Below are 23,592 nucleotides of genomic sequence, written 5' to 3' on the forward strand. Positions count from 1 at the left end.
CGGCAATTGCTGCCAATTTGACATGCGATTTGACGTGTCAAATCTCAAGTCAAAACGCACCAGTGTGAACCAGGACTCAAGGAAGAATACCCATGGCTCTTGTATTTATATACAGGAGTTCAGCTTTAAATGTCAGTGAAGTAAAACACTTTCTTTACAGCAGAGCTTTGAGAAAATGTATTTTATTTACAATTAAATATGAGATAAAATGTGTTAAAACACCATGAAAAAAAAAAAAAATACAAAATGTATTTCAAGAAAAAAAGTAAAATACAGAACTTGTTATATCTATATATAAAACCAACAAAAATATTTGACCAAATGTCTATAAACAAGACACGCATCTCTAATTACACAAATGAGTTGCATAGAAAATAGGCACTAAGGCGACCATATACAATGTAAAAAAAGGTGACCATTTAGAGCGTCATGATATAACCCAGCGTCCAATGCTGTGAGCTCTGCTGGGCTCTTCTCTCTGCCTGGAAAGATGGCGGAGGGTGCTTTTTGTTTTTTTGGGTGATTTGATTGTTTTGAAGGAAGCAGGACATTTTCTGGATATTTTTTTTTTTTTTTTTCCCTATTCCAAACATTTTGCACGTGAACTTATTTGTGATCTGTTAGGATCCTTGCACACGGTACTGATTTATAAACGCTGGATATTCCTGGTAAGTAGGGTCCGTATATTGCGTGCATTCATGTGTGTGAAAATTGTGCTAGCTCCCAAAATACCAAATATTCAAATAAAATAAGGTACCATTCAAGGGGGAGGTGTGATTTATGCACATACACACAAAAATACTGCCCAATAATGTAAATTTTTTTGATCGTGGTGCTGTGCTTTGCGGGTGCTGCAAAAATTATACGGCATGTCGCATTCAGCAGGCAGCACAGTTGGTGGGGGAGGAAAGGTAAGTATGCACTGCTGGGGAGGGAGGTACTAAAAGCAAACCCGAGGATTTTACCGAAATGGGCAAAGCACAGATTTGCTTTAAAACATCATAAAGGGTGATATCTCATAGAATTTAGAACAGTGTTTCTCAACTCCAGTCCTCAAGGCGCCCCCCCCCCCCCCCCCCCCAACAGGTCATGTTTTCAGCCTCTCCATTACTTTGCACAGGCGAATCGATCAGTAATTTACGGTTTCATCTGAGGGAAATCCTGAAAACATGACCTGTTGGGGGTGCCTTGAGGACTGGAGTTGAGAAACACTGATTTACAATCACAATATTCAGACCTTGAAACATCTGCTTTCCTTGGTGCTGATATTAGCTTTTGTTCTTATAATGTAGCATTTATTTTCCATTAAATGGTATCTAGTCCCAAAAACAAAAATGTCATATTTGTTTCCTGTTGGTCTCTTAACCCCTTAATGCTGGCACCTCCTGGCCCTTTAAGAGGTTTCTGATGCCAGGAGGCGGAGCCGAGTTTCTGATCATGTGACTGCCTTGGCTGCAACAGTGGTCACATGATTGGAAAGCTCCCACTCACAAGTAGAGATCGGGAGCTTTCCATTAGCCGCCGGTAACTGTGGCGGGAGCACGCAGGGCAGCTCTGTTAACATTTTGGTATGCATATATGTGGCCTCTCGGCAGTGGCATCGGGAGAGGGGGGGAGGGGGGTGGAGCCCAAAATGGGTCCCCGAAAAGCCCCGGGTCTCAGGCATGCACCATTCTATTATTAGCCCGCCAAGCGGGGACCGATCGGATCCCGAGCGCCGCCGAGTGTAGCCGAGTGACATAGCAGGTCCCGCCTTCTGGAGCCTGCAGTGCATATGATGGACGTCCCACTGGTCCAATGCTGGGACCGCAGGACGTGTGACGTCCATCATAGGCGCTGTAGGCTCCAGAAGGCAGGAATTATCACAACCCCCCCTCCCGTGTTGGCCTTGGACTTCGGGCTGAAGCCCCTGGTCTTTTTGCCACCTAGCAACGCCCCTGCTTCTCGGTGTGAAGGCCCACCCGCCAAGATGCCGCATATATAGATACAGTCGGTTCGAAGAGGTTAAATATATCATTGAAGAAAAAACTGTTGATCCTGCCAGGAAATCTGGTGAGCTGATAACTTCCTGTGTCCCCTGCCTCTGCTGCACTGTTTTCAGTAACATTGTTCCCCAGGTAACTCCGCAACCCCCCTCCCATGTTGGCCTTGGACTTTGGGCTGAAGCCCCTGGTCTTTTTGCCACCAACAACACCCCTGCTTCTCGGTGTGAAGGCCCACCGGCCAAGATGCAGCGGGTGCAAAGAGGTTAAATATATCATTGAAGAAAAAACTGTTGATCCTGCCACGAAATCTGGTGAGTTGATAACTTCCCCTGCCTCTGCTGCACTGTTTTCAGTAACATTGTTCCCCAGGTAACTCTGAGGACTACAGAACCACATCCCTCTTATGGACAATAGGAGAGTGCCAGGGTTCTGAAGTACTTATTTTATTTCTGTTGTCGAAGTGAACAATATTATTGACTAAGTGTTGTCACCCTATGATAGGGAATGGTACTATCAGGATTTCCCAGTGAAAAGAAACAGGGAGAAAAAAAGCCTGAAAAAAGAAAACTAATGCAGCCACCACATCTAAAGCCTGGCAAGCTGCATTACATGACATTTTTGTTTTTGGGTTTGGATACACTTAAAAACAAACCTTTACAGAGAGAAATACAGAGACTGCCATTGCTGACTTTCTCCTGAAAATGCTTGTTGCCTGGCTGTCTCTGGATTCCATACCTTCTGTGACAGGAAGAAGTAAAAATCATGCCGATGAGAAAGGTCAGAGTGATATGATCAAATGATGTGAAGTGAAGTGAAGTCCCAGCTCATGATTTTTGCATTCAAATAGTCATTGACTTAAAATACTAAATCAACTGGATCAGCACAACAGCCATACAACTAGCATTTTATAATATGTTGCTTTAGGCAGTCCTTATATACCAGTGATAGCGAACCTTGGAACCTCAGATGTTTTGGAACTACATTTCCCATAATGCTCATGCATTCTGCAGGGTACGTGAGCATCATGGGAAATATAGTTCCAAAACATCTGCAGTGCCAAGGTTCGCCATCATTGTTATATACTGTGCTCTATTCTGATAGAAGTAGCTGATCAGCTTCCAAACATTTTGGTTGCCATGGCAATTTTTTTTGTTTCTCATTAAGACCCCTTTCAGGCTGAAAGCGCCAGACGTTAACGATAAGACCCCTTTAACACTGGGGCAGTTTTCAGGCGCTTTAGCTCTGGAAATATCCTCTGCTAAGCGCCTGAAAAGCTTTGAAAGAGCAGCAAAATGTGAGTTTTTTACCCTTCTTTGGGGTTAAAAGCGTCCCGCTAGGGGCCGAAAAGTGGCACAGAAGCCCCGCTAAAACTGTTTAAGGTACGCTTTTGCAACTCTTTTTGGTCCCCCGCGGGACACGTTTAGCCCCCCCCAAAAAAGGATTAAAAACTCACGTTTTGCTGCTCTTTCAAAGCGATTTTCAGTCGCTTTGAAAGCGCTGCATATTCATTCCAATGGGCAGGGCATTTTGGGAACGCTAAATACAGCGCTTCCAACCCGCCCCAAAGATGCTGCTTGCAGGACTTTTTGTAACGTCCCGCAAGCGCACTGGAATGAATGGGAGGCCTGAAAAGCGCCCCGGTGTGAAAGGGGTCTAACACTATGCTCAGGTGTTGACCAGCTAAGGAGTAGGAGTGGCCACAGGTCCAAAATTGTAAAATTCTTACACATGTACATGACAATGATAACCCCATGGACCCTCCAAACTGTATTTTGTTTTCAGAATCTGCTTTGGGATTCTGTTACGATTGGTCAGTTTAGATGCAAATATTAATTAGCACTGCTAAGAGTTCTATAGGAGTAATAATAAGAGTTTGTGTGGAATAACTGATATAAGGTGCAGAGTGAAGGCTCCTCTAGTGGCAGCAGTGGTTATAGCAGTGTAATCTCGCTGGGAGGGAGGGTCAGGCGTTTGTCACGACTTTGTAGTAGGTTCTCGACATGTACAGCAACCACTCTGCACAGCTCCAGGCCCTGTAGGAAAGAGAAGAGATGAGGTGACAAGGAGAACATTTACTGTATACATGGGGACAGAATCATGGATCACACAGTAAGCTGATACACTATTTTGTCAAAAGTATTGGGACACCTGCCTTTGCACGCACTAGAACTTTAATGGCATCCCAGTATTAGTCTGTAGGGTTCAATATTGAGTTGGCCCACCCTTTGCAGCTATAACAGCTTCAACTCTTCTGGGAAGGCTGTCCACAAGGTTTAGGAGTGTGTCTATGGGAATGTTTGACCATTCTTCCAGAAACACATTTGTGAGGTCAGGCACTGATGTGGAGGAGAAGGCCTGGCTCGCAGTCTCCTCTCGAATTCATCCCAACGGTGTTCTATTGAAATGGGGTAAGAAAACCCCATCTCATGTGCCGGGGTTGTATGTTGGGTGTATGTTGTTTGTTATTCTTGTTTTTTTTTGTATGAAAAAATTATAATAAAAAATGAACTGATAAAAAAAAAATGTGTTCCATTGGGTTTAGGTCAGGACCAGAGGCGTTGCTAGCTCTACAAAAGATCTGGAGCTAGAGTCCATAGCAGCGTAGTAAAGAAAGTCACACGCTTGGGCGGGTATATACAGTAATATACGTGTGTGTGTATATATCCCCAGAGAGCCCCCCCCCATATACATCAGGGTCCTCAAAGAGCCTCCTCCTTATATCAGGGTACTCAGAGAGCTCCCCTAAATCAGGGTCCCCAGAGAGCCTCCCCCTTAAATTAGGGTCCCCAGAGAGCCTCCCCCTTAAAATCGGATCCCCAGAGAGCCTCCCCTTAAAATCGGATCCCCAGAGAGCCTCCCCTTAAAATCGGATCCCCAGAGAGCCTCCCCTTAAAATCGGATCCCCAGAGAGCCTCCCCTTAAAATCAGGGTCTCCAGAGAGCCTCCCCCTTAAAAACAGGGTCCCCAGAGTGTCTCCCCCTTGCATCAGGGTGCCCAGAGTGTCTCCCCCTTGCATCAGGGTCCCCAGAGAGCCTCCCCTTGGGGACCTTTGCAGAGACTTGGGACTATAGGTTCCAGATTTGGGGCTATAGCCCCAAAAGCCACCCCCTAGCAATGCCACTGATCAGGACTCTGTGCAGGCCAGTCAAGTTCCTCCACCCCAAACTCACTCATCCGTGTCTTTATGGACCTTGCTTTGTGCACTGGTGCGCAGTCATGTTGGAACAAGAAGGGGCCATCCCCAAACTGAGCATGAAATTGTCCAAAATGTATTGGTATGCTGACGCCTTAAGAGTTCCCCTTCACTGGAACTAAGGGGCCAAGCCCAACCCCTGAAAAACAACCCCACACCATAATCCCCCTTCCACCAAATGATTTGGACCAGTGCACAAAACAAGGTCCATAAAGACATGGATGTGCGTGTTTGTGGTGGAGGAGTCCTGACCGCAACACAATAGAACACCTTTGGGATGCATTAGAGCGGAGACTGTGAGCCAGGTCTTCTCATCAAACATCAGTGCCTGACCTCACAAATGTGCTTCAGGAAGAATGGTCAAACATTCCCATAGACACACTTCTAAACCTTGTGGACAGCCTTCCCAGAAGAGTTGAAGCAGTTATAGCTGCAAAGGGTGGGCCAACTCAATATTGAACCCTATGGACCAAGACTGGGATGCCATTAAAATTCATGTGCGTGTAAAGGCAGCCATCCCAATACTTTTGGTAATATAATGTATGTATATATATATATATATATATATATATATATATATATATATATATATATATATATATATATATATATATATATTTTTTTTTTTTTTTTTTTTAATACCAGGAGCTTGGGGAGGGGGGACTTTGAGACTCTGATTCAAAAATATGCCAATAAGACTATTCACTTATGAATATCACAAACATATGATAAAATTAAAATGTGCATACAGTAAAATGAAGTAACAGCTTTAGGGCCGGTTCACACAGGGGGCGATGCGAGGCGACACGACTTGCCTCGCCTTGACCTGCCGCGACCTCAGCGGCGACTTGCAAATGACTTCTGTATAGAAGTCAATGCAAGTCGCCCCAAGGTCACCCAAAAGTAGTACAGGAACCTTTTTTCTGAGTCGGAGCCACTCGAGTCGCTCCTTTTAGAACGGTTCCATTGTACAGAACGGGGGCGACTTGTCAGGTCGCGGCGAGGCAAGTCGTGTCGCCTCGTGTCGCCCCCTGTGTGAACCGGCCCTTAGCAGAAAGTTAAATGGACCCCATTTAAACAATAATGCGAATATAGAATAAATACATTTAACATAAATCCCACTCTACTGTTTATGAAGGATGTAAAATGTATATGAATGCCAAGATGAGGGCAATGATTGCTGGGGCATGCTAGGTGACCACATAACATACCGCCTCTTATCTGGTCTTGTTAGACATCCAAGGGTAAAGCAAAGTACAGAACATACACAGAGGAGAGAGAAAGGAGCATTTCAAACACAGTCACAGCTGCACCCTGTTATTTAGGTTTATATATGAAATAAATATTTTACACAAATTATAAAAAAAAATGTAAACTTAAAAAATATATATAATTTTACTTCATGGGATGTATGGCCCTGGTTGATCCAGAACACTTTTATAATTGTATTAATGGCTCCTAATGCATGAAACAAACTCTTTATCAATATTATTATTCAGATTATGCTTAGATTTCATGCAACTGCAATAAGGACTGAAAATAGAGCTCCAGCTAAAAACTTTGTTAGTTTTAGATTGGGAAAGGGTAATAAACGTTAAGAGCTTTTTTTTATTACTGTTTTAATTCTTGCTGACAAGAAGTAAAAGTACTATTTAGGGACACAGACAACAATAAAAACATGACAGAGTTTCCATCCCTACTTTCTGTACTTTCTGCTATGATTAAAGACTACTTACTTTCTTGTTTTTTTTTTTTGTTTTTTTTTTTACTGCCTACTACAAGACCAGATCTTTCACGTTAAATATAGGCCACACTCCTTACAATTACTTTAAAACTGATCTCCAGCTTTTAGTGACGTTTAAATAGTTTGGAGTATTTCTCTGAGAGCTAGTCCAGACAAACGATTAGAATACCCTCACTAACACTTGCATAGGCTGGAAGCGCAGTATAAATACATACCTCCCAACATTTTGAGATGGGAATGAGGGACACCTACTAGAAAATGTATGTAGGCATAGGACACGCCCCCTGTCACCCCCCCCCCCTTAAAAGAGAATTAACCCCAAAAAAGGTTAATTAACCACTTAAGGACCGCCGTATTGCCAATGTACGTCATTACAATGGCACAGGCAGGCACAGGCTGGCACAAGCACGTACATGTACGTGCCTGCCTTCCAGCGGGTGGGGGGTCCGATCGGACCCCCTCCCGCTGGATACGGCGGTCCGTTTCCCTCCAGGAGCGATCCGTGATGAGGGGATGGCCGTTGGTTTCTGGCCACCCCCTCTCGATCGCTCCTGGCCAATGACGTACTTCCTCCCACTGTGTATTGTTTACACAGGAAGGAGGAAGTGATGTCATTCTCCTCGGGGCGGTCTTTTTGACCGGACTACGAGGAGAAGACTAAAAGTAAGTGCACCAAAACACTACACTGACACATAGGTACACAAACCCCCCCCCCCCCCGATCCCCCCCCGCCCCCCCCCAGTCACAGTGTCACTGATTGCATTGATCATTTCTTTACTGATCAATGCATTCAGTGTCAGTTGTAAAAGTAAAAACTGTCAGGGCAGTTAGTGTTAGGTCCAGGGTAGCCCCCTATCACCCCCTAATAAAGATTTAACCCCCTGATTGCCCCTAGAGTTAACCCTTTCACCCCCTTTTGCCAGTGTCACTAAGCGATAATTTTTCTGATCGCTGCATCAGTGTCGCTAGTGTCGCTAGGTAGCTAGTTATTTTTTTAGGTTCACCGCCAGGTTTTTATATCGCTAGGTACCCCCATATACTACCCAATAATGGTTTTAACATCCTGATTGCCCCTAGTTAACCCTTTCACCCCCTTTTGCCACTGTCACTAAGCGATCATTTTTCTGATCGCTGTATTAGTGTCGCTACTGTCGCTAGGTAGCTAGTTATTTTTTTAGGTTCACCGCCAGGTTTTTATATCGCTAGGGACCCCGATATACTACCCAATAATGGTTTTAACATCCTGATTGCCCCTAGTTAACCCTTTCACCCCCTTTTGCCAGTGTCACTAAGCGATCATTTTTCTGATCGCTGCATCAGTGTCGCTACTGTCGCTAGGTAGCTAGTTATTTTTTTAGGTTCACCGCCAGGTTTTTATAGCGCTAGGTACCCCGATATACTACCCAATAATGGTTTTAACATCCTGATTGCCCCTAGTTAACCCTTTCACCCCCTTTTGCCAGTGTCACTAAGCAATCATTTTTCTGATCGCTGCATCAGTGTCGCTACTGTCGCTAGGTAGCTAGTTATTTTTTTAGATTCACCGCCAGGTTTTTATAGCGCTAGGTACCCCGATATACTACCCAATAATGGTTTTAACATCCTGATTGCCCCTAGTTAACCCTTTCACCCCCTTTTGCCAGTGTCACTAAGCGATCATTTTTCTGATCGCTGCATCAGTGTCGCTAGGTAGCTAGTTATTTTTTTAGGTTCACCGCCAGGTTTTTATATCGCTAGGTACCCCGATATACTACCCAATAATGGTTTTAACATCCTGATTGCCCCTAGTTAACCCTTTCACCCCCTTTTGCCAGTGTCACTAAGCGATAATTTTTCTGATCGCTGCATCAGTGTCGCTACTGTCGCTAGGTAGCTAGTTATTTTTTTAGGTTCACCGACAGGTTTTTATAGCGCTAGGTACCCCGATATACTACCCAATAATGGTTTTAACCTCCTGATTGCCCCTAGTTAACCCTTTCACCAGCGATCACAGTATAAGTGTCACTGGTGACGCTGGTTAGCCAGTTAGTTATTTAGGTTCCCCATCAGGTTTTTATATAGCGCCAGGGACCCCCATATACTACCTTTTTTTTTTTTTAACAAATTCTGTTTATTAATTTTGCAAAACATACAAAACAATGGACGCGCCTATGACACATCCACAGGCCAATGGCCAAGACTAACTAACATCAACAACTAACTAATCCAAACCAATCACCCCCCCAACAACCTCCCCCCCCCCAACCCAGAGTCACAGCCCGACCGGTACCCTTGTACCTTCCCTTATACGTTCAGTGTCTGAATCCTGCGATAAGTTAAGAAATTAACAGAATACTCGTCAGGACAGTCCCACATACATGCCTAAATCATCAACAGTTCACATTAGCAAATTCCTCCTTATGCTTCACCTTTGCCCCCAACCCGACCACCTCCTTACTATATAATATCAACCTACGGTGGTGCTGGAATTAAGCCAGGAGTGCCAGACCTTATCGAATTTCTTCATACACCCTCTGGTCTCATAGGTGCGTTTATAATAAGGCAGCATCGTGTTCACCAGGTTTTTCCAAAAGGAAACCGTCGGGGCCCTTGTTTTCTTCCAATGCAAAAGAATGGACTTTCTACCGTAAAACAATAGGATACTCAGCATTGTTCGCATGGCTCGTGAAGGCACCACCTCATCAACCAGGCCAAACAGGCATATTCTAATAGTCTTAGGAATAGGTACTTGAATCAGTTCAAAGATGCACAAAGTTATGTCTTCCCAAAAATCCTGTACAAGTGCACAGTCCCAAAAAATATGGTTAGCATCCGCTGGGGAATGAGAGCACCTCCAGCATTCCGAGGAGACGCCTGGAAAAATCTTACGCAACCGGGCTGGGGTATAATAGCTTCTGTGCAAAAATTTGAACTGGATCAATCTGTCCCTAGCGGACACCAGATGTTGAAACGGCCGGACCCACAGATCATCCCAGTCCTCCACTTGAGCATCCGGGACCTCAGTTGCCCACCTCTCTCTACATTTTGCTATAGCCTGAGGTGTGATTTGGAACATTTCCCTGTAGGTCACTGAGAGGGGCTTGACCAAGTCCTCCCCCAACAACAACCTCTCCAAGGCTGACGGCATAGACTCCACCCTCAACTCCCGAAACTGCGTTTGGAAGGCATGCCTAATTTGCAGAAATCGGAACAAGTAACTATTTGGCAGGCCATGCCTAATCTGCAATTGGGGAAAGGTCTGCAGCTCCCCGTCTCTGGTGATATCCCCCACGGTCTTGATACCGGCCACCACCCACAACATGGGGTCCGGGAGGTTATAAAAATGCGGCAAGGTCGGGTTCATCCATAAGGGAGTAGAAGGGGACACCCCTCTAAAACTGGGACACGTTAATTTAACCGCAACACCCCATGCTCTGATAGTAGCCTTCATGGACAACGTCAATGGTAGCTCCGATTTGGTACCCCTAAACAGGGCGAAGCGCAAACTATCATACGCCCCAAGGTGAGCCGCCTCCAACACTGTGGCCACATCCCCATCATCAACCGTCAACCATCGGCGTGCAAACACCAGCTGCCCGGCGAGATAATACTTGTGCCAATCGGGTAGAGCCAGGCCCCCCCTCTCTCTGGGTTCCTGCAGAACTTTAATTCCCACTCTGGGTGTCCCAGGGGCCCAAAGAAACGATGAGATTATACTGTCTAGTTTGCGGAAATAGGACTTCGGAACCCAAACCGGTGCGTGCCGAAGAAAATATAACACCACCGGGAGAAATTTCATCTTCAGCAAACTAATCCTTCCCATTAAAGACAGCGGGAGTTTAATCCACGTCTGCGTTTTCTTCTTAAGGAGCTGTATCAGGGGTAGTAAATTCAGGGCCACATAGTCTTCCACTCTCGCTGTAACCTGCACTCCCAAGTATTTGAGGGACTCAACCCACTGCAGTGCCATCCCGGGGTCCGCCCTATCTCTTGCCGCCACATCAATGGGTAAAATTGAGGACTTCCCCCAGTTCACCCTTAGTCCGGAAAACTGAGCAAAATGATCTATAATCCCCAAAGCCACTGTCAGGGATTCCCCAGGGTCATTTAGGAATAATAACATGTCGTCCGCATACAATGCAAGAGTCTCATCAATTGTCCCCACTCTAATATGACCAATGTTACTCGAGGACCGCAATGCAACAGCAAGCGGCTCCAGAGCTAAGGAAAACAAAAAGGGCGAGAGAGGACAACCCTGTCTCGTCCCCCTGCCCACTGCAAAGAAGTCAGACGTGGCCGAACCCAGTTTAATCGCCGCTCTCGGCTGGGAATATAACATCGCTATCCATCTTCGAAACTGTGGACCGAACCCCATGACCTCCAACACTGTGTTCATGTACAGCCAGTCCACAGAGTCGAAGGCCTTTTCAAAGTCTATGGAGACCACAACTCGGGATGCGTGCGCATGCTGTTTAACCACTTTCAGACCGGACCATTTTGCTGGTAGAGGTCTTTTTACACTTTGGCACTGCGCTGCTTTAACTGGTAATTGCGCGGTCATGCAATGTTGTACCCAAACAAAATTTGCGTCCTTTTCTTCCCACAAATAGAGCTTTCTTTTGATGGTATTTGATTGCCTCTGCGATTTTTATTTTTTGCGATATAAACGTAAAAAGACCGCAAATTTTGAAAAAAAATGATATTTTCTACTTTTTGTTATTAGAAAAATCCAATAAACTCAATTTTAGTCATACATTTAGGCCAAAATGTATTCAGCCACATGTCTTTGGTAAAAAAAAAGTCAATAATTGTATATTTATTGGTTTGCGCAAAAGTTGTCACATCTACAAACTAAGGTACGTTTTCTGGAATTTACGCAGCTTTTAGTTTACGACTGCCTATCTCATTTCTTGAGGTGCTAAAATGGCAGGGCAGTACAAAACCCCCCCAAATGACCCCATTTTGGAAAGTAGACCCCCTAAGGAAATTGATAAGAGGCATGTTGAGCCCATTGAATATTTTATTTTTTTGCCTCAAGCGATTGAATAATGACAAAAAAAAAAATTTTTTTTTTTTTTTACACAAAGTTGTCACTAAATGATATATTGCTCACACATGCTATGGGCGTATGTGAAATGACACCCCAAAATAAATTCTGCTGCTTCTCCTGAGTATGGGGATACCACATATGTGGGACTTTTTGGGAGCCTAGCCGCGTACGGGGCCCCGAAAACCAAGCACCGCCTTCAGGCGTTCTAAGGGCGTAAATTTTTGAGTTCACTTCTCACTACCTATTACAGTTTTGAAGGCCATAAAATGCCAAGATGGCACAAAACCCCCACAAATGACCCCATTTTAGAAAGTAGACACCCCAAGCTATTTGCTGAGAGGCATGTTGAGTTCATGGAATATTTTATATTTTGCCACAAGTTGCGGGAAAATTACAAACTTTTTTTTATTTTTATTTTTTTTAACAAAGTTGTCACTAAATGATATATTGCTCATGCATGCCATGGGCATATGTGAAATGACACCCCAAAATAAATTCTGCTGCTTCTCCTGAGTACGGGGATACCACATATGTGGGACTTTTTGGGAGCCTAGCCGCGTACGGGGCCCCGAAAACCAAGCACCGCCTTCAGGCTTTCTAAGGGCGTAAATTTTTGAGTTCACTTCTCACTACCTATTACAGTTTTGAAGGCCATAAAATGCCAAGATGGCACAAAACCCCCACAAATGACCCCATTTTAGAAAGTAGACACCCCAAGCTATTTGCTGAGAGGCATGTTGAGTCCATGGAATATTTTATATTTTGCCACAAGTTGCGGGAAAATTACAAACTTTTTTTTTTTTTTTTTTTTTTCACAAAGTTGTCACTAAATGATATATTGCTCACGCATGCCATGGGCATATGTGAAATGACACCCCAAAATAAATTCTGCTGCTTCTCCTGAGTACGGGGATACCACATATGTGGGACTTTTTGGGAGCCTAGCCGCGTACGGGGCCCCGAAAACCAAGCACCGCCTTCAGGCTTTCTAAGGGCGTTACAGTTTTGAAGGCCATAAAATGCCAAGATGGCACAAACCCCCCCCAAATGACCCCATTTTGGAAAGTAGACACCCCTAAATTTAGGGGTACACTAGTGAGACTAGGTAATAAATGGCGGGTGCCCTGAAACTATAAAAAAATAACTAACCAACCAGCGTCACCTGTAACAGTTATATGGTGATCACTGGTGAAAGGGTTAACTAGGGGGCAATTAGGGGGCTTTATGCGGTAGTATATGGGGGTCCCTGGCGCTATAAAAAGCTGTAGCGAACCTAAATACCTACCTGCCTAACTAGCGTCACCTGTGACACTAATACAGCGATCAGAAAAACGATCGCTTATTAGGCTGGGTTCACACTGGAGCGATGCGGGAACGCCACGAATGCGCGGCGGGTTCCCGCATCGCATGCCTCCCGGCGGCAGTTCACACTGCCCTATGCGAACTGCTGGGAGTGTCAGTGAAATGTTACTGACACCCCCAGATCAGTTCGCATATCGCAGTGCGATCTGCAAACTCGGATCGCATGGTGTGAACACCCATGCGATCCGATTCTGCTGCGGGCCAAAAAAAGGGTCCCGTGCGAATTTGCGGCGGGTGCGGCGAATGGCTGAACTCGAATCGCACAGAGATCGGATGTGATTTGCACTGCAGTGCGGTGCGAATCACATCCGTTCTCATAAACCGCTGCAATGTGAACCCAGCCTTAGTGACACTGGCGACGGGGGGTGATCACGGGGTTAAACCTTTATTGGGGGGGTTAGGGGGGTACCTTAGAACTAAAGGGGGCTAACCCTAACTGCCATAACAGTTATTAGTCACAAATGACACCCGCCGGGTGATCAGGGGGTTAAACCTTTATTAGGTAATAAATGGCGGGTGCCCTGAAACTATAAAAAAATAACTAACCAACCAGCGTCACCTGTAACAGTTATATGGTGATCACTGGTGAAAGGGTTAACTAGGGGGCAATCAGGGGGCTTTATGCGGTAGTATATGGGGGTCCCTGGCGCTATAAAAAGCTGCGGCGAACCTAAATACCTACCTGCCTAACTAGCGTCACCTGTGACACTAATACGGCGATCAGAAAAATGATCGCTTATTAGGCTGGGTTCACACTGGAGCGATGCGGAAACGCCGCGAATCCGCGGCGGGTTCCCGCATTGCATGCCTCCCGGCGGCAGTTCACACTGCCCTATGCGAACTGCTGGGAGTGTCAGTGAAATGTTACTGACACCCCCAGATCAGTTCGCATATCGCAGTGCGATCTGCAAACTCGGATCGCATGGTGTGAACACCCATGCGATCCGATTCTGCTGCGGGCCAAAAAAAGGGTCCCGTGCGAATTTGCGGCGGGTGCGGCGGGTGTGGCGGGTGCGGCGGGTGCGGCGAATGGCTGAACTCGAATCGCACAGAGATCGGATGTGATTTGCACTGCAGTGCGGTGCGAATCACATTCGTTCTCATAAACCGCTGCAATGTGAACCCAGCCTTAGTGACACTGGCGACGGGGGGTGATCACGGGGTTAAACCTTTATTGGGGGGGTTAGGGGGGTACATTAGAACTAAAGGGGGCTAACTCTAAGTGCCCTAACAGTTATTACAGTCACAAATGACACCAATGCAAAAAAAAAAAAAAAAAATGACATTGGTGTCACTGTGACTGGGGGGCAGGGGTAATTGGGGGGGTGATCGGGGGGTAAAGGGGGGGTGTGAGTGTGCCTGGCATGTTCTACTGTGTGTGTAGAGTGTTGGTGCAACTCACCGATCCGCTCTCCTCCGTGTCGGAACGAAAAATACCGACACGGAGGAGAGAATACATCACTTCCTCTCCTGTGTTTACATTACAGGAGAGGAAGTGATGTCACCGGGGATTTCTATTCGTCGGGAGCGATCGCGAGGGGGTGGCCATGAATGAATGGCCGCCCCCTCGTCCCGGATCGCTCCCGGACGAAAACCGACCGCCGCAGGCACCGGGCGGGGGCCCGATCGGGCCCCCGACCCGCGGGAGGCAAGGGACGTACATGTATGTCCTTATGCCTGCCCGTGCCATTCTGCCGACGTACATCGGCGTGCGGCGGTCGGCAACTGGTTAATCTGTAAATGGGTAAAAAGTCGTCTTAAATTCGTGTCCGTGGACTTACCCGGCATAAAGCCAGTTTGGTCAATATTAACTATCGAGGGAAGCACCGTAGCTAAACGTCTGGCCAGTATTTTGGTGAGAATTTTTAAGTCCATATTAAGCAGGGCAATCGGTCTGTAAGACGCACATTCCAAGGGGTCCTTTCCCGGCTTCAATAAGAGGACCATGTACGCCTCCATCATAGAATTCGGGAGGGAACCTTGCGCAAGACAGTGTCTCAAGAGTGCATGAAGTCGGGGGGCCACCAGGTCCACATTAGCTTTGTAAAAGTCTGCTGGGAACCCGTCCGGGCCAGGGGCCTTACCTGGGGGGGAATGCAAAAATCGCTGTCTGTACCTCCGCAAGCGTTATTTCGGCTTCTAAAAGGTCCCGGTCCCCTTCGGAAAGTCTAGGAATAGGTAGGTCACCCAAGAATGAAGTCAATGCTGACTGATCATAGGAAGGGATGGGGGAATACAGTGCGGAATAGAATTGAACAAACTCCTGCATGATAGCCCCCGGATCGCTAATCAGTCCCCCACCCTTCTCCCTAAGAACCGGGACACAGGTGAGGGAGCCATGACCAGCCACCAGCATTGCCAATAGTTTCCCATTCTTGTCGCCCTCAGCAAAAACCGTCTGGGCCTGTTTAACTGTGTCCGCACGAGATTGACTCGTGAAATGAAGCGAGAGCGCGCGCCTTGCCCCCAACAGGGCCTCGTATGTTGCACCTGACGGAGAGTCCGCGTGCGCCCTGGCTTTCTGATTTACCTGTTGCAGTAAGTCATCCATCTCTGTCCCATCAGCCACCCTGGCCATTTTTATAGCTGAAATAAAGTGCCCCCGCGTCACCACTTTAAACGCATCCCATACCACACTTGGGTCAGCCGACTCATCGTTTATAGACCAGTATGTTTGCATCTCCCCTGATACCTGGTCCTGGACCAAGTCATTTTGAATCCAGCCTGGGGAGAGCCTCCAACCCCCCCTCCTCCCCCCTGATGGAAATGTCAAGATAACTTCAAGTGGATTATGGTCTGTCAGTTCCCCCGCTTGGTAAGTCACCCCAGTCACATATTGCAGCAGTAACTTGTTCCCAAACGCTAGATCAATTCTCGCCGCCGACTTGTGAGTCGTCGACACATGCGAATACCCTTTCTCCAGCGGATGTTTCCATCTCCACAATTCCACCAGTTCGGTCACCGAGCACCAACCGAGCAAATCAGCCGATACCCCCCTGTGCGGGTTGGTGGTATCCAAGGCCGCATCAAGAACGGCATTGAAATCCCCCAACCATAGCACAGGAAGGTGAGCATACGGTGCGAGCTTGGCCAAGAGATCATACAACACCCTGACCTGAAAAGGTGGCAGGACATACACATTAATCAATACCATTTGTTTGTAAAAGACATCCAGAACTACAGCCACAAATCTGCCTCCTGGGTCAGAGATAACTTGATGAATTTTATAAGAAACATTTCTAGAAATCAAGATCGAAACGCCTCTGGCGAAGGTGGAATACGTCGAGTGTAATGCTCTCTGTATCCAAGGTTTGCGCAGAGCTAAGACCCTGCTACCATCAAGATGGGTCTCCTGTAGGAGGATGATGTGTGGCTTGGACATTTTAAGAAATTTAAACACAGCAGCCCTCTTTACCTGATGACCCAACCCTCGGACATTCCATGAAACAATTTTTACATCATCCGCCATTAAGCATATTGACCATACATATATCAAGGCATCTGTCTAAAGGTAGGATAAGTGCACTCCAGACATAAAATACACAAAGTTTGTATTGATACCCTATAGGAAATTTCCCCAGTCGAGCTGTGACTCCCAGAAACCCCACCCCTGCCTGTATACCAGTAACAACCCCAACCAGTCCGGTATTTAGCTTTGTCCTGAACCCCAGAAACACCACAAAAAAAACAGTTGTGGTATTGGCACTGCCATGCCGCAGTGATCGGTAGTCCTGCAGAACCAAAGTCAATCCTCTCCCACTCCACATTGACGCTCCAACTCACATAAGAGCCATGTAGCAGGTTATAGTGAGCATCCGCCACAGCACGCAAACAGGTGCCACCCTTCCAAGAGGACCGTTTGTCAGGTTCAGGGTACACGGGCTACCCCCTCCCCCTTCTCATACCCCAATGCAGGTGGGCCCACCTCACCCAGAAGTTCCCCAAGGTAAAATAAGGAAAACGAGCGAGGCCAGTCCAGTCTTCAAAACAGGGGAGAAGAAAAACAAAGGCAACTGTGAGTATAGAATCCCCAGGAGCAGACCCCAACAGTATTTCCCCCCCACAGGTTCAAGACCCACAAAAGGAGCAGGCCAAGTGGACTGAGATTTATGGCCAAAATAAAAAAAAGGGGGAAAAGAAAAGGGGAAAAACAAGGTATAGTTGATTCGTGTTAGCTGTGGGCACCGCAATAAAACACCGCCATGCACTCTGGAGGGATAGCATTACCAGGACATAACAGTTCCGAGGGAAAATCCTCTCACCAGCTGAAGAAGAGCGCACTCACAATTCCTTGTCCATCCAGTCACTGGCCTCCTCAGGATGTTCGAAGAACTTAACAGCCCCCTTGTATTGTACCCGGAGCTTGCTGGGATAGAGCATACTGTACTTTATCTCTTTCTCACGCAGTCGACGTCGCACCTCAGTAAAAGATCTCCTCTTCTGTTGCGTGGCTGCAGAGAAATCCGGAAAGAGCATTATCTTGTCATTGCCATGGCGCAGCTCCGGGACCTTCCTGGCTCGGGTCAGGATCACATACCGGTCCCGGAACTTCAAAAACCGGACCAGGAACGGCCGAGGGAAAGCTCCCGGGGGTCGGTGACCCGTCGGGACTCTGTGCGCCCGTTCCACCACATATGTAGGCGGCACCTCAGTAATAGACAGCAGTTGTTTAAAGAATTGTTCAGCAAAGTGCGCAGGTTGGTCACCTTCAGCGCCTTCCGGCAACCCCACCACTCGGAGATTATTACGCCTCTGACGATCTTCAGCGTCAATAGCCTTATGTTGCAGCGCTTTGACCTGCTCCCTGAGCTCCGCCAGCTGAGCCCCATAACTGTGGGACGTGTCCTCCACCTCTGACACCCTCGTTTCCACAGTGGTTAGGCGGCCCCTTATCTTGTCCAGGTCATGTCTGATCAAATTGCATTCTGAGGAGAGGTGGTCTATACGGCCCACAAGTTCAGCTTTACTGGCATTGATGGCTTCCAATATGGGCCTGGTAATGGCATCAGTATCCACCGCTGAGGCCGTGGCTGACAAGGGCTCAGCTCCTTCCTTCTCCCTCTGCTGCGCCATCCCCCCTCCTGTATGCTCTGCCCGCTGTGAGGATGGTAGAGGAGACAAGATGGCGGGGGCGGGGCTTAGCTCCGTGCCTCCCGCGGACTGTGAATGGCGCTGGTCCCTGCGCGCTCTAGCTCCCTTTCGGGCGGCTGATGATGGCATCCCCAGCTGCAGCTCACCTTCCCCCAGCGGATGCCGGTGATCGGTAGCGGATGGCGGCTCAAAATCGGTCGGATAATGATCCGGAGGTGCGGAGCTGTGGAGGCCCGCTGCTGCCTCGATCACATCCGGCCGGAAGTCCCCCATATACTACCTAATAAAAATTTGAACCCCCTGATTGCCCCTAGTTAACCCTTTCACCACTGATCACCGTATAAGTGTTACGGGTGACTCTGGTTAGTTTGCTTTTTATAGCATCAGGGCACCCACCATTTATTACCCAATAAAGGTTTAACCCCCTGATCACCCGGCGGGTGATATCAATTAGGTTTTAGGGTCAGGGTCTGCGTCGCCCCAGGCAGCGCTAGGTTAGTGCCAGTACCGCTAACACCCACGCGCAAAGCATAAACCTCCCGTAGTGGTATAGAATCTGAACAGATCAATATCTGATCTGATCAGATCTATACTAGCGTCCCCAGCAGTTCAGGGTTCCAAAAAAATGCATTGTTAGCGGGATCAGCCCAGATACCTGCTAGCACCTGCGTTTTGACCCTCTGCCCAGCCCACCCAAGTGCAGTATCGATCGATCACTGTCACTTACAAAACACTAAACACATAACTGCAGCGATCGCAGAGTCAGGCCTGATCCCTGCGATCGCTAACAGTTTTTTTGGTAGCATTTTATATTTAAATCTGGAAGGCAGTGCTTGGTTTTCGGGGTCCCGTACGTGGCTAGGCTCCCAAAAAGTCCCCCACATGTGGTATCCCCGTACTCGGGAGAAGCAGCAGAATTTATTTTGGGGTGTAATTTGACTTCTGCCCATAGCATGTGTGAGCAATATATCATTTAGTGACAACTTTGTGAAAAAAAAAAAAAAGTTTGTAATATTCCTGCAACTTTTGGCAAAATATAAAATATTCCATGGACTCAACATGCCTCTCAGTAAATAGCTTGGGGTGTCTACTTTCCAAAATGGGGTCATTTTGGGGGGTTTTGTGCTATTTTGGCATTTTATGGCCTTCAAAACTGTGATAGGTAGTGATAGGTAGTGAGGAGTAAAATAAAAAATGTATGCCCTTAGAAATCCTGAAGACGGTGCTTGGATTTCGGGGGCCCCGTACGCGGCTAGGCTCCCAAAAAGTCCCACACATGTGGTATCCCCGTACTTAGGAGAAGCAGCAGAATGTATTTTGGGGTGTCATTTCACATATGCCCATAGCATGTGTGAGCAATATATCATTTAGTGACAACTTTGTGCAAAAAAAAAAAAGTTTGTAATATTCCCGCAACTTGTGGCAAAATATAAAATATTCCATGGACTCAACATGCCTCTCAGTAAATAGCTTGGGGTGTCTTCTTTCCAAAATGGGGTCATTTTGGGGGGTTTTGTGCTATTTTGGCATTTTATGGCCTTCGAAACTGTGATAGGTAGTGAGGAGTTAAATCAAAAATTTGCACCCTTAGAAATCCTGAAGGTGGTGATTGGTTTTCGGGGTGCCGTGCGCGACTAGACTCCCAAAAAGTCCCACACATGTGGTATCCCCATACTCGGGAGAAGTAGCGGAATATATTTTGGGGTGCAATTCCACATATAACCATGGCATGTGTGAGCAATATATCATTTAGTGACAACTTTTTGTAAAATGTTTATTTTTTTTTGTTTTGTCATTATTCAATCCCTTGGGACAAAAAAAATATTCAATGGGCTCAACATACCCATCAGCAATTTCCTTGGGGTGTCTACTTTCCAAAATGGGGTCATTTGGGGGGGGTTTGTACTGCCCTGCCATTTTAGCACCTCAAGAAATTAGATAGGCAGTCATAAATTAAAAGCTGTGTAAATTCCAGAAAATGTACTCTAGTTTGTAGACGCTATAACTTTTGCGCAAACCAAAAAATATACGCTTATTGACATTTTTTTTACTAAAGACATGTGGCTGAATAAATTTTGCCCTCAATGTATGACAAAAATTTAGTTTATTCGATTTTTCTTATAACAAAAAGAAGAAAATATATTTTTTTTAAATTTTTTTCGCTCTTTTTCCATTTATATCGCAAAAAAAAAAAATCGCAGAGGCAATCGAATACCATCAAAAGAAAGCTCTATTTGTGGGAAGAAAAGGACGCAAATTTCGTTTGGGTGCAATATTGCATGACCGCGCAATTACCAGTTAAAGCAGCGCAGTGCGAAATTGGAAAAAGACCTCTGGTCCTTAAGGTGTTTATTGGTCCGTGGCTGAAGTGGTTAAACCCCCAAGTGCTTTTTTTACCACTACTATTCCTTTATATTGGCTTTTAAAATGTACAAATGCAGCAATTTAGAAATCAGGTGAAAGTTTTAGCACTGGGAAACATTATTTGAAAGATAAAAAGTGTTTTTTTTATACAACTATATAGATCAGACCAAAATGAGGGACAAATGAGGAGGAATGAGGGACAGAGGGACATTGCTCCAAATCAGAGACATCCCCTCCAAATCAGGGACAGTTGGGAGCTATGTAAATAGTATATAGTAAATGGCATATAGCCTCAGCACTGTGTTCTGGCAGAAGAATGGGAACTTCCCACCGCACTCCTAGAGCAAGGTCAAGTGGGGTTGCTCAGCCATTTATAGGGAGCTTTTTATTGTATGAATGAATACAAAGCTTTCTGTGATTGGCTGAAATGGGCAGATAGCGTCATGATCTCCAACTCCAGCAATAAGAGGAAGCTGTGTATTCATCCATAGAATACAAAGCTGCCTGTGAATGGCTGAGCAGTGCTAAGCCCAAATCGATTTTCTTCCAGGAGTGGGATGTGAAGTTGCCATTCCACTGCTGGAACCAAGCTTTGTATACTGTATGTAAGCTGAGGCTACATAAGGTTCATACAGCGCTCCCAGCTGCTACATATGTTAGCGAAGTTAATAGTTCATTTGGACCAGCTATTCAAAATGAAAATCTGGGGATTAGCTTTAAAAGCAAGAAGAGATCTCAGTACTGATCAGATCACCCGTATTATAACCCACCATAGATAAAACTTTTGTTATCCTGAACTCCATGTTCTTTGTACTGTACCCAGTGGACCACACAGAGCAATGTCTGTGTTTTTTGGTATGGTTCTGTATCAGAAAGAGGCCATGTGTTACCTGTTCCAGCTGTAGTTGTGTTATCCGTTGTGATGTCATGTCACCCAGCAGTATATCCACATAAGGGTAACTGAACCCCGGTGCTGGACGCTGAGTTCTGGTGCTCTGGATGTCCTTCAGAGGGAATGTCACCATCAACTCCTGCAAACCAAAAATTGAAGTGTAACTCATACTGTGATGTCATTAAAAAGTAGCAAAAAAGCCTAAAAAAATAAATAAAAAAATCCATAACCAGACACCTGTTTTTCACTAATATTATCTGAAAAGCCACAACCAGACCGAGCTACGTCACCAATCTTCTCTCTAAATATCACACAAACTGTCCTCTCCGCTCCTCTCAAGGCCTCTTGCTCTCTAGTTCCCTTGTCTCCTCCTCCCATGCTCATCTCCAGGACTTCTCCAGAGCCTCTCCCATCCTCTGGAACTCTCTACCTCAATCTGTCCACCTATCTCCTTCAGGGAAGCCTATCATGCCTCCAACTAACTGAACTTTTATCACTTCCATCATCTCATCCTCCCCAGTTATAACCTTTTGTACCACTTACCCCACCCCAAGTAGCACAGTGGCGTAGTCATTAGCACTCTCATCTAGCAGCAATAGGGTTGCTGGTTCAAATCAAGACCACAACACCATCTGACTGGAGTTTGCATGTTTTCCCTGTGCCTGTGTGGGTTTCCTCCAGGTACTCCCGTTTCCTCTCACACTCCAAAGACGTGCTGGTAGGATAATTAGGCCCTGTCTATAAATTGTCCCTAGTATGTGTTTGTAAGTGCGTCGGGACCCTACAGGGTAAGACTGCACTATATCAAGATTCAACTCAACTCAACCCTATTAGATTGTAAGCTCTTATAAACAGGGCCTTCTCAACTCTCTTTATTTTATTGTATTGTAAACCTACTGACTCCCATTTTATTGTACAGAGCTGCGCAAACTGTTGGCGCTATATAAATCCTGTATTATAATAATATTAATAATTGAAGGGGTCGATTCAATAAAGGCTAATAGACAGTGCACTTTTGCAAGTGCAGTTGCACTCGTTTTCCCCAGAGCTTTGTGAATCTGGAGAAGCTCTGCTGATTTCCATAATCCAATCAGGTGCAAGCAAAAATGCATTTTTTTTTTATATTTTCCTTGCACCTGATTGGATATTTTTTACAAAGTGAAGCTTCACCACTCATTCCCATTCATCAAGTTCTGGTAAAAAATGAGTGCAAATGCACTTGCAAACCGCACAGTCTATTTGCCTTTAGCAAATCAGTCAATAAGTCTCAAAGTGGAATCAGGATCATACACACTGCTAGCCCTACAGATGACCATAGCTCAGATGAGGTTTCTGGAGAGGGCTGGGGAAAACTGAGGGATGGTGTCTCTGGGATTAGGGGTCTCTCCAAAAGGGGCCCTTGCAGGGGCTCTCTGTGAGACTGTAAGGTGCTTCAGGGCCTGGAGGGAACTGTGGGAGACTGTGTGTGACACCATTGTAGGTTGGGGGTATTATGGGGAACTGGAGGCTCTGCAATATGCTGGGGGGGAGGGGGCACTGTGGGAGGCTGAGTGGAACTGTGGAAGGTTGGGAGGTGTTGTGGGGGCTGAGGGGTACTGCAGTCCATTATAGAAGGTTTCAGGGGGCACTATGGGAGCTGGAAGGCACTGTTGGAGATTAGAGGTTCTGCAGCTAGTTGGAGGCCTGGTAGGAGAGAGACCACAGCCTGGAAGCAGGCCAGTGCCCAGTGGTTGAGAACCACCAATGTAGACAACTGAGGGATATGTTTACTAGTGCAGGAAAGGGTTTTCCCATGTTTGAACACAGCAGCGACTCCCTTTCCTCCAAGGAAACTAAAAATCTTTTCCCATATGTGTGCTATAATGGCAAACTGGAGTGAAAAGTTGTGTATGTATCAACTAAAGGTAACTAAATCTGAAAAGCAAGTATTTC

General features: G+C 46.2%; 1 protein-coding gene across 1 annotated transcript in view; it reads right to left on the minus strand.

Moving 5' to 3' along the window:
* Positions 1-1,092: 1,092 nt before the first annotated feature.
* The window catches only part of MYO15A (myosin XVA), a 167,372-nt gene continuing 144,872 nt past the window's right edge, over positions 1,093-23,592 (minus strand). The window contains exons 61-62 of the mRNA XM_077450192.1: positions 21,659-21,799; positions 1,093-4,018 (exon numbers count right to left, since the gene is read on the minus strand). Of these exons, the coding sequence (XP_077306318.1) occupies positions 3,917-4,018; positions 21,659-21,799 (243 nt within the window). The 3' untranslated portion in view covers positions 1,093-3,916. The remainder of the gene's footprint in view (positions 4,019-21,658; positions 21,800-23,592) is intronic.

This window comes from Lithobates pipiens, unplaced genomic scaffold, assembly GCF_037356315.1.
Source record: "Lithobates pipiens isolate NorthernLeopardFrog02 unplaced genomic scaffold, aLitPip1_a1.2 Scaffold_22, whole genome shotgun sequence".
NCBI classification, from domain to species: domain Eukaryota; kingdom Metazoa; phylum Chordata; class Amphibia; order Anura; family Ranidae; genus Lithobates; species Lithobates pipiens.